The sequence below is a fragment of the Mobula hypostoma genome, chromosome X2, assembly GCF_963921235.1.
Source record: "Mobula hypostoma chromosome X2, sMobHyp1.1, whole genome shotgun sequence".
In the NCBI taxonomy this organism is placed as follows: Eukaryota; Metazoa; Chordata; class Chondrichthyes; order Myliobatiformes; family Myliobatidae; genus Mobula; species Mobula hypostoma.
In genome coordinates this window covers 25,609,141-25,621,492 of record NC_086129.1, presented here as the reverse complement: position 1 = coordinate 25,621,492, position 12,352 = coordinate 25,609,141, and the positions used below count along the sequence as shown (strand labels likewise).

At 41.7% G+C, this 12,352-nt stretch overlaps 1 protein-coding gene across 4 annotated transcripts in view; it reads left to right on the top strand.

Moving 5' to 3' along the window:
* Positions 1 to 12,352, top strand: part of robo3 (roundabout, axon guidance receptor, homolog 3 (Drosophila)) — a 609,199-nt gene that overhangs the window by 470,749 nt on the left and 126,098 nt on the right. For all 4 annotated transcript variants that reach the window (XM_063038553.1, XM_063038552.1, XM_063038556.1 and 1 more), the window contains one exon: positions 7,885 to 8,090. In XM_063038553.1, coding sequence (XP_062894623.1) covers positions 7,885 to 8,090 — 206 coding nt within the window. The remainder of the gene's footprint in view (positions 1 to 7,884; positions 8,091 to 12,352) is intronic.

Sequence of the window (12,352 nt, the reverse complement as noted above, 5' to 3'; positions counted from 1 at the left end):
TACTCCAGTCATCAAGGTACCCATTCACAGTATATCTACATTAATCTCCGCCCAGTGCAAATTCCACCGAGACAGCACCGAGACAGACAGAACACTGATCTCTGGCACTGTGAGGAGCTGGCTCAACATGTTGCATCACTATTTCATTGGACCCCAGGTGTTTCAAAGTCCCTTTGAACCCCGGCCATTGTTGCAGCATAAGACATTCAGCAAGCCAGTGCGCTGGCATGGAGCACAGAGTTAGGCAGGTTAAGAGGGCTGCAGGTTAAAGATAAAGACAAAATGCTCGTGCAGGGTAATACAGTGAGTGAGGGATGACCACGGTCTATCAGGAAGGAATAGTGCACACAAAGTACTCCCTATTAGCGTCAGAACTGGGAAAAGTGCTTAAAAGACAATATTGATTTTTTTTTCTTGTTTGAATGCAAACAGCATTCGCGATGAGCACTGAATTTATAGCACAAGTCAAAATAAGTAAGTGAAACTAAGTGGCCACAACAGAGCTGTGGTTACGAGGTAAACTACACTGGGAATTAGATATTCCTGGAAACTTGCCTTTTAAAAGAGGTATGCAGAGTATGAAAGGAGGCTGAGTTGTCCTGATATTCAAGAGTGGGATAAAGGCAGCAGAGAGCAAGAATTTCAGCTCACAAAATCAGATCGAATTAGTTTGGGTGGAGCTGTGAAACAGCAATGGGAGAAAATATTGAGGGGAGCTGTAACTAATACAGGCAAGCTTCAAGGAAGCATCAATCGTACCAGTGGCCAAGAAGAATGTTGTAACTTGCTGAAATGACTATCATCCAGTAGCAGTTACATCAACCATGTTGAAGTGCTTTGAGTGATAGGTCATGAAGCATATCAACTCCTGCCTGAGGAGTGACTTGGGTTGGCTCCAATTTGCCTACCTTCACAACATGTCAACAGCAGATGCAATTTCATTGGCTCTTCACTGAGCTCTGAAACACCTGAGCAATGAAGATGCATTCATCAGGATTCTCTTCGATGACCACAGCTCTGCATTCAATACTATCATCCCCTCAAAACTCATCACTAAGCTCCAAGGCCTGGGCCTTGGTACCTCTCAGTGCAACTGGATCCTTGATTTCCTCACTGGCAGATCACAGTTAGTATGGATGAGCAACATCTCCACACTCAACATCAGCACAGGTGTACCGTGGAGCTGTGTGCTTAGCCCCCTGCTCTACTGACTTTATACGTATGACTGTGTGGCTAAAAACGGCTCCAATGCCATATTTAAGTTTGCTCATGATTATGGAGCTGGGAGGGGATAAGCGGAAGAAGAAGGAATCTAACAGGAGAGAACGGTGGACCACAGAACAAATGATGGGAGGTGGGAAGCCAGAGGGAGATGATGGGCAGGTCTTGAGAATGGGGAGGAGAAAAGATTTAAGCTTGTTGATTGTTGTGAGCAGAATCAAAGGTGGAGATGAATTGGAATATAGGAGGGAGACTGAAAATCTTGTTGAATGGTGCCACAACAACAACCTCTCACTCAACATCAGCAAAACCAAAGAGATGAGTATTGTCTCCAGAAGGAGGAAACTGGAAGACCTTGAGCTAGTCCTCATTGGAGCAATGGAGGTGGAGAGAGTCAGAAACTTTAAATTCCTTGCCATCAAATTTCAGAGGATCTGTCCTGGGACCAGCACACAAGTACTATCACAAAGAAGACATGACATTGTCTCCACTTTCTTAGAAGTTTGTGCGGATCTGGCATGTCATCTAAAACTTTGACAAACTTCTATAGATGCACAGTGGAGAGTATCCTGTTTGGTTGCATCATGCTCTGATATGGAAACACCAATGCCCAGGAATGGAAAAAAAACTACAAAAAGTGGTGGATACATCCTAGACCATCACAGGAAAAGCCCTCCCCACCACTGAGTATATAAAGTGCTGCCACAAGAAAGCAGCATCCATCATCATGGACCCACACCATCCAGGCCATGCTCTCTTCTCGCTGTTGCCATCAGGAAGGAGGTACAGGAGCCTAAAGCCCCATACCACCAGGTTCAGGAACAGTTAATACCTTACAACCACAAGGCTCCTAAACCAGCACGGATAACTTCAATAACCATGACTCTGAATTGATTCTATGACCTACAGACTCACTACAAAGGACTCTTCAACTCATGGTCTCAGTATTATTTTTATTTGTGGAGATTGTCTTATATTGTACTTTGGTTGTTTGTCAGTCTTTGTCTGTTTATGTATAGATTTTTGGAAAAATTCTATTGTACTTTGTTTCCTGTAAATGCCTGCAAGAAAATGAATCTCAAGATAATTTATGGATATATATATATAAAAAAACTTTAATAGTTATAATGTGGGACTGAGTATAAATCGTAATATTAGAGTTCTGTGTAATAAGGGAAATACAGTAATCGGGGTTGGGGGGGTTTAATCTTCACATAAACTGAGAAAACTAAATTAGTAGTAATAGTGAAAAGGGTCAATTTATGGAGTAGTTTCTCAGATCAGTGTCAAGGGAACAGGCTGTGTTAGACCTGGTGTTGTGTAATGAGAAAGGTTTAATTGATGATCTGGTAGTTAAAGGGTCTTTAGGGAGTAGTATTCATAATATGAATAAATCTTATATAAAAATTGAAAGTGATTTACTTCAGTCATAATAATGCAGACTACTAAGATATGAAATGTGATTTAGCAGTGGTAGATCAGGAAATTGCATTGGGATGTATGACAGTAAACAAATAATGGCTTTTTTTAAGGACATTAATGCAGTTTACAAAAAAAAAGTATCCCCTTAAGGAAAAGCCACCAAAAAAAAAGCTGTAGTCCAGCCACAGCTGCACAGAAAAAATACGGATATTATTAGATCAAATGAAAATAATTGGGGTGTAGCAATTAGCATACAGCACCAGGGACCTGGGTTCAATTCCACCACCGTCTCTAAATAGTTTGTACGTTCTCCCAGTGATCATGTGGGCTCCCTTTAAGTGCTCCAGTTTCCTCCCACATCCCAAAGGTGTATGGGTTGGTAAGTTAATTGATCACAATTGGGCGGCACAAACTCGATAGGCCGGAAGGTCTGTAAATAAAATTAAAATATAAAAAAGGCTTATAACTTTGACCACCCCCCCCCCCAAAATAAAGCTGAAGACTGGAAAATATCTAGAATTTAGCATAGGAGGACCAAGGCATTATTAAGGAAAGAGAAAGTGGAATATGAAGGTAAGTAGGTTGGTAAGAAAAATGAGAACTGACTGTATGAGCTTTTCTAGATTTATGAAAAGGAAAAAAAAAGTTAATATGTTAAGTTATGGAAGCTATTGCACTGTTACTGCTTCCTGCCTCAGCGCTTCAGGAACAGTACAACAGTTATACCCCAAGAATGTGTTGGTAAGTTTAGTCTGGTTAAAGTCAAGGTATCAAACCCTGATCTTTGCCCAGTGGAGACAAGCCTGCAACAAAGGTATTGCCCTCACATGTAAGGTCCTCAGCTTCTTAAGTTGGGCTGCAAAGCAGGTAATGCCAGGTAAAAGGATGGAGCTGTAATCCAGGCTTCACATCATTCATTTTTCTACTGATCACCACTCTCCAAAGAAACTGTGACAACCACACACATATTCACCCATCTCTCATGCCCAATGGGACCATGCTTCTGCTTCTGTATGGGTATGAACCCATTTGCACTTGTTTTGAAGGTAAAATGAACAAAAACTGATTCACATATTTTGTATACATTGTGAGTGGTAATCCCATTTCTTGGGAAATTGGAACAGGCACTCCTAAAGCATTTCACCTTAACAGGGGGTTTATTTCCATGTCATATTTCGCACACAATGACATCATTGCAGCACATATTACAGATCAGCCAATGATAGAAATTGGATACTAATGTTGCAAACTAAGATTTTCATAATTAATGCATATTGAAGCTCACCCCAAAACCAAGGGTACATGGTTTTAAAGGTGTCTCCTTTGCAATGTCACTTTATGTTTGAAAAATCCTTCCATGAAATTTTTATAGGATAAGTTGGTGCTGGTATCCACTGTGAAAACCATGGCTTCAGATATCTAGTTCACAGATTCCCTCAATCTGTTGGTCTGAATTTTTCTGATCTCTGGCCTTAGTGTTGAACTCAGCACCCATCTAGTGCACTGAAAATGTCTCAGTCCTATTTCCAGGCGAAGAATGTTTTATTTTACAGAGTCATGCAGGATAGGAACAGGCTCTTTGGTTCAACTGGTCCATGGCACCCAAGATCCCCACCTGTGTTTGTCCCATTTGGCCCATATCCCTCCAAACCCTTCCTATCCACGTACCTGCCCAAGCACCTTTTAATTGTTGTTAATACATCTACCTCAACTATTCCCACTGGCAGCTCATTTCATGCACTGACCACACTTTGAGTGAAAAAAATTGCCCCTCAGGTTCCTTTTAAATCCCTCCCCTCTCATTTTCAATTTATTCCCTCTAGTTCTTGCTTCCCCAACCCTGGGAAAGATTATGCACTTTCATCCTCTCTATCCCCCCATGATTTTATAAATAAGATGACCCCTTAATCTCCTACGCTCCAATGAATGGAGTCCCAACTTGCTCAACCCCGCTCCATAACTCGAATGTGTTTTGTTATCTCTTCCTCTTCAGTGGAGTAGAATGGCAATGGTGCAAGTGTACAAAGTGAATTATCTGTGGCTCAGTGGTAGAATGGCTCAGAGCTCCAGTGATTCGGGTGCATTCCTAACCTTCAGTGCTGTCTGTGTAGAGTTTACACACTTGCTCTGTAATCCTGCGAGATTCCCCCTGACTGCTTCAGTTTCCTCCTAAAACCAAAGATGTGTGAGTTGGTGGACTAGTTGTCCAGTGTAAATCAGCCCATGGGCGTAAGTGAATGGTAGTGTTTGGGGAAGTTGATGGGACAAAAGTGGGATTGTTATTGGATCAATATAAATGGGTGCTTGATGGTTAGCATAGACTTTGTGGACCAAAAAGCCTGATTGAATTCTGTATGACTCTATGATTCCAAATGAGCCCTGTCACTAAACGCTACCACGTTTTTCAGCTATTGCAGGATCACAGCTAAACCTGACACTGTCCTCAATATGTATTCAGACTCACAAGAATGTAGCTGACGTTTCAACCTCCGCAGTCCCAAAATTGTACCACACCATTCCCAAATCCATCCGGTGAATCAGAATAATTGTTCAGCATCACCAAACCTTATTGTACTGAAAGACCCATCAAGGATCTCAGTTAAAATAATCTAATAAGCAACAAATGGAGAATCCAATTAAATCTCAAATAAAATTACTTGTTCTGAAGCCTTGAATGGTCGCTTTTTAATTAAAACTGGAAGAAAGACCTTGATTCATTTGGCACAAAGCTGTGATCCTGCAATAACTGAAAAATGTGGCAGTGTTTAGTGAGAGGGTTGGGAGGTGTGCTTGAATTGAAACACATGTTTGAGCCCTGAAGACGGCCTAGCTCCCTGTGGAAACAAGTTCACATACTATCAGGTCAGTCAATTAATGTTCACTGCTAATCTACTGTTTAGTTATTGTATGAGGGTCAGAGTATCTTGTTGTGTGGAAGGGATCAAGTTTCAGTACCTTCACCATGCGAATAAACCAGTCTATCTCTCTGTTCCTTAACCTGATGGTGAAATGGTGATCTGGGGAGGGAGTGGTCTGTCCGGTTCCCCTCGGTCTCATCAGATGCAGTCCCACTGCTGAACAGTTGCTTTGGGCTGACAAGTTGAATCTGCTGGCCACAGAGTCAGTTTGTTGCCCAATCTCCCCTTTGTCGTGTGATGTACGGTTCATTTAGTTCTGTGGCTGCTCTGAGACCCAGCACTCTCTCAGTACTGCTTGTCTACATAATGCAGAACACTAGGACGGCTGCCTGGTTACACTCCATTTATCTTGGCAGTGAGATACATCTCCAGCCACCCCTCCCTATCCAATCTGAATCCAACAAACCTGCTCATCCTTCCTCCCACGATGCAAACCTGAAAGCACATACTAGCAGGCTCAAGGACAGCTTCTACCCTGCTGTTATATTACAAGATGATTAAATAGTTCTCTAGTATAATAAATTAGATTCTTGACCTTATAATCTACCTCCTTATGATTTTGCACCTTATTGTTTGACTTCCTCATCCTTACTAACTTCTTGCAATTACTGGGCTTGTTAATGACTCCATACCTTCCCTCTGTCCAGACTAAACCAGAGAATCAGCTTCTTTCTCCGAGACTGCACTGTAACCCCCAAGGTTCTTCCCCGAGTCCACCTTATTCCTTCCTCTGTCTGCCATCCCTGAATATATAGCATCAGTTGACACCTTGTTGACAGTGAGCCCTAGTTCACTGCCTCCTCTCTTCGCCTCGCAGCTTTCTCTGAATTCTCGCACTGCTGATCCCACATCCAGTACTGCCACAGAACACTCTCTACTGTATGTAAGTGTTCAGGGAAGTGAAACCATTGTATCCAGTCCCTGCCACTAACTCCATTCCTTACACACTGAGTCCACCCCTTCTCCCGGCAAACGTCTGAACAATGTGGACCTTGACCCTGAGGTGACATCATAAAGGCTACCTGTTTCGGCAATTACCTCAGCACAAACCACTCTTGCCTCGGCTTAGCGACTGCTGGAAGCCTCATCCACACATTAGTTGCTTCCCAGTATTCCTGTTCCTTTGCCTGTCCAGTCTCCTGTGGTTCCACTGCCTACATCCTAACTTGCAACGTCCTGTTCCCCCCTTGTCCAAGTTCATAGAGTTACAGAGCCATCCAGCCTCGTTCCCATCTCTATTAATCCCATTTTTCAGCACTTGGTCTGCAGCCTGCTGAGCCTTGGCAATTCAAATACTCATCCAGATGAGTCTTCACTGTGCCAGAGTCTCTGCCTCCTCCACTTTCTCAGGCAGTACCTTCCAGACTGCACACCAGATCCCCTCTAATCCTCTAAATCATCTGGCACCTATCCCCTTTCATTTTCAAATTCACATCCTACTTTCCAATTCCCTCTGTGGCCTCAGCCTTCCCTATTCCTGCAACCTTCCGCTGTAAGCTTTCCAAACATTCTGCTTTTCTCCGAGTCCTGGTCATGCCCGAATCTCCTCCCTCCATGTTTGGCTGCTGTGCATTCAATTGTCAAGAGCCTAAGGCTTTGCAGTCCCGCTAGTTTATCTGTACTGCTCACATTCTTACTTTAAAATATTCTTTAAAGCACATCAGTGACTAAGCATCTGCTGTAGATTTTTTTTTATTTCGAGGTACAGCACAGTAACAGGCCCTTCGGGCTCAAACCTGCGCCACCCAGCTACACCCACATGACCAAATTAGCTACAAGCCTACACTGGATGTCTTTGGAAGCACCCGGAGGAAACCCGCGCGGACATGGGGAGAACGTGCAAACTCTTTACAGACAGTGGCAGGAATTGAACCCGTGTCGATGACTCTAATACCATTACACTAACTGGTTCGCTACAGTGCTGCCGCAAAATGGGATCACTGTAGATGGGTACTTGCTGGTTAACATGGTGAGCTGAAGGACCTGTTCCTATGCTGTATGACTGCATGGTTCTATGATTATAATGCTCTTGTAAGCATCCAGGGAAGTTTTAAGCTATGGAAGGTGCTTCATAAATTTGGCTTCTTGTTGTAAATCAGCTCTTATATCTCATATGCATTGTTCTTTCAATTTTATTTTGCAGTATGACACATTTGCAGTCCATACAGCTCCTGTATAACACACTTTAGCCCTCTGTGTAATACAATGGACAGCAGTTTAGCCCTCTTTGTAATGTATTGCTTAGTTGGAATAATTCACCATTGCTCAATAGCACCATCTTTACAAAACCCCAGCACATCTTCACTGTCCACTTCTGTTTCAGTCTCCTCAGATCGAATTCCACCCATCATCCGCCAGGGCCCCGCCAACCAAACACTTGGCGTTGAATCTACGGCACAGCTCCCGTGTCATGTGATCGGGAACCCCCTTCCCAGTGTGCACTGGCTCAAGGATGGACAGAGGATCCTGGGTAATGACCCTCGCATCAGCATGCTGGATAACGGGACGCTGCAGATTACCAATGTACAGGTAGGACCAGGTCATTGCCAGAACACAACATTGCATCAGCCCTTGAAGGGACACGTTACTGTTCTGTCATTAATTCTGCTTGCTGGAAAACTTTTTTGTGTAACATTTCGCTGTTTTGTACTTTGCATACTTGAATGCTCCAGTGAAACAAAGAACTGCATAAAATAGAACACGATGGAAATATCCAGCAGGTTGGGTAGCATATGTGTGGAGAAAAAAGCTGTGACTGTTTCAGGTCATTGACTTTGTCAATAGCATATTTAGTTCCTCATACTAAAATTAGGAGATGGAAAATTATAGGCAAATTTTTCTGTAATTTAACAAACTTTAAATTCCAGTAAACACACATTTGTATGTCATTGTCAAGGAGATGCCAATCATTTAAAATGTTTTGACACCATTTCCCTTCCCCAGAATGCATTGTTGACGGTCCATCTGGGAAGAAAGCACTTAACCAGTGCAAGTGAATGATCTAAAACAGAAAAACTTGCATTTAAGTAGCACCTTTCTCTTTCCCAGAGATGGCCAATAATTGCTGGTTTTGCCAAAGCTTGCATCTGAACAATCGAATAAAAGCTATTCTTTTTTAATGTAGTTTTTAAAAATGTTTTTGAAATGTAGGGAGCATGGTGGACTTTTAATTATTCCAGGCAATGTGTTATCAAATGTTGGCCTGTTCTACCAGGTCTGTTGAATGACTTCATAGGAGATTGAATGACAAAAAAGGTGAGTGTCCAAGGCAAATGAGAAATAATAAGACAGGGTACCATGGGGGGGGCCCCTAAATGGCAGCCTGATAGGCTGCTGGTTACCTAGTCATAGGAGGAGGCACTGATCCTGCAAGTTACTTCAAGATAGAAGTTTATATGAATACGAGAGACATAGAAAGAGTAGACAGCTAGTATCTTTTTTTTCCTAGGGTTGAAGTTTCTAATACCAGAGGACATTCATTTAAGGTGAAAAGAGGGAAAGTTGAAAGGAGCTATGGAGGGCAAGTTTTTTTTACACAGAGAGTGGTGGATGCCTGGAATGTGTTGCCCAGTGTGCTGGTGGAGGCAAAAACAATAGAGGAGCTTAAGAGCCTCTTAGATAGGTACATGAATGTGCAGAAAATGGAGGGATATGGACACTGTGTGGGAAGAAGGTCTTAGTTTGCACTTTTATGTAGCCTGGGGTAAAATACACACACAGGACAACAAATACTTTCTCGGGTCTTAAATTCCTTTATCTATTTTAGATGTTGTATTGCAGAAAGAGGGTATCAAAATAAAAATGACAAAATAAGCTAAAAAACAGTTCCAGCTATTACAGTCTCAGTTTAACTTCGGACTACACCCTTGTTACGTATGCAGTATGAAAGTAACGAAAACAAAAAAGTATAAAGTATAAAATATACAAAACCAATACCGTAGCGGCAATTCTAAAAAAACAATATAGACAACATTAGAATCCCACCAAACCTGTACCTTATACAGAACATCGAAAATATGAATAAATACATCTCATCTTAACTGAGAGATGTACTAACATTTGGCACGCATGGGTTTAACTTCCAAACACATAGGCTAGACCTTGAAATGAGTTCTCCTCACTCAGGCTACGTGAACAGAGATTAACGCATTCACATTACTCTGTTACATTCACATCTGGTCATGAAACAATAAAGAAGACAAATAAACTTCTACAATATATTGCTTGTAGTTGAATTACTAAAAAGACTACCCTAGTAGGCCAATTAAGGAATGTCACAATCAGGCTATCCAGCGCTGATCAATTTACTCGCGAGAATCTAAAGCATCCACATGTAAAACACGTCAAGTTACTGATATTCTAGATTTACAAACAAGTATAAACAAATTTACATGGATATTATCAAATATTATTCACCTTTCCTCACCAAACCTGGCAAAAGCATTGGAACGTCGTCCTTACTGGAACATGGCAACTTCATTCTACTCCACCCATGCAAAATGACATCACCGTTTTCTCTTAAAGGCACAGGCAGCTATTTTAGCATTACCAAGGCGAATACATAAGTGCACTTTAACAATAAAAAATGATATTCAATGGTCACCTGGTTATATTTAAGTACTAGATCAATTAGTTTGGCACATCATCATAGACCAAAAGGCCTGTTCCTGTTCAATGCTGATCTGTGTTCCATGTTCTATATTGAGCTTCTTGGGTGTAACTCAAGATTTATGACTTAAGATAGCTTATTGTCATTCTTTAGTGCACGAGTGTAAAGGAGAATGAAATTAATGTTACTCCAGGTCTGATGTAGCGTAGGAAAGCACAATAAGCATAAAGATCACACAAAAAACATAATAAATATGAAAACAATCCCATAAAACATGATGTACAAGTAACTTATATGCATAGACTGATTGTATATACATAAAGTGACAAGAGGTGATGTGTATGTGGTGGTGGGGTGGATCACTGGGTAGAAGTGTTGATCACCCTGATGGCTTGGGAGAAGGAACTGTTTTGAGTCTAGTGGTTCATACATGGATACTGCATAGCCTCTTCCTTGATAAGAGTGGGTCAAACAGTCCATGAGCAGGATAGGTGGGATCCTTCATGATATTGCTGGCCTATTCCTTGCACCTTTCTGTATTTATGCCCTTGATGGTGGATAGGCTGGTGCCAGTGATGGATTGGGCAGTTTTGAATGCCCATTGTAGACCCTCCTGTCCACCAGAGTACAGTTTCTGTACCGTACAGTGATGCAATATGTTAGGATGCTTTCCACTGCATATCTGTAAAAGGTCCTGAGTATGGGTGTGCATAGTCCAGCTCTCTTCAGCCTCCTCAGAAAGAAGAGCCATTGGTGAGCTTTCTTGACTGTGTAAGATGTGCTCTGGGCCCATGAGAGGTTTGCGAGATGTGCACTCCCAGGGGTTTGAAACTGCTCACAGTTTCCACTGCTGTGCTGCCAACGTAAAGAGGGGCGTGAGTGGTACGGGTTCTTCTGAAGTTGATAACTATCTCCTTTGTCTTGTTGACATTGAGGAAGAAGCTATTTGCTTGGCACCAGGGTCAAGAGATCAAACACACAAGTGTTCAGAAGTCTTGAGAAACAAAAAAATTCTCTGTTGGCTATAAACTGAAAAGTGACTCATTGGGATCACAGAAAAAAAAACCCACAATTCAGATTCCTGCTCGTGTACTGCCCATCAAAATGATACATGGAACCATTGTTAATGTTCACAGACATCTGAATCCTAAGTGGCAATCAAATCTATGATCCATTATCACATCTTGAATGTTTACAAATCAAATGGAATCACTTATTTCCACATCTCTGAACCACTTTAATTATCAGCAATAATTACAGTTTAAAAGAGGGAACTTCATTCATTTAGTACCTTTCCTGTGCATCAGAGCTAATAAAATATTTATAAAGTTCAGTTGCTGTTGAAAGGTTGAAGTTGGAATACCAAGTACAATTCTGATCCCTTTATTTTACTAGCACTAGAGACGGACCAACAAAGATTGACTCAAATTTAGATGAATAAAGAATGATCAGAAATACATAAGGTCTCTGAGGAGCATGTCAGGGTATATGTCAAGATGTTTTCATTACTGCGAGAATCTTGAACTTGGAAACATTGTAGTTACATGATTATGGAGCAGTTATTTAAAACAGAGGTATGTAGGAACATTGTCTTAAAGAAGGTAGTGAATCCCTGGATTTCTCCACACTGGAGAGCTGTAGAGGTTAAATCATTGGGGGTATTTAAAGAAAGGATGGATTTGTTTTTGAAAGATCAGGGAAATAAGGGTTATAGGGAATTGGTGAAGCAAGGCAATGAGGCCTGGGGCATATCAGTCATGGTTGTGCTGAATCATGGGACATGCATGAGGGGCCAAGTGGCCTACTCATACTCTTATGTTCTCTTATTCTTATTACATCTGTGGTTTAAGCATAGCAAGATTCCACAATATGCCGTGTGTCAGACAACCAGGTGAAGTGTTGCAGCATTCTTTAAAGAGAAAAATGTCATGTCCTCAAGCCAGTTCATCTTTTCACCTGAAAGGCAGGGTTGTGGATTGTGTAGCGTTTCTCCAGGTGCCTCTGCACGTAGACAGAGTAAAACTATTTACTGTTGTTTCTGCCCTGTTTATAGCTGTCGGCTTTGTCAAACAGCTGTGAGTTAAAGTGTTCTTCCAACCTCTGAACTACCTCTGCAAATGAGATATTTGTGCCAAGTGATCACTTTTCTATTGACTTTATATGGGGCACTGACTTTTAAAAC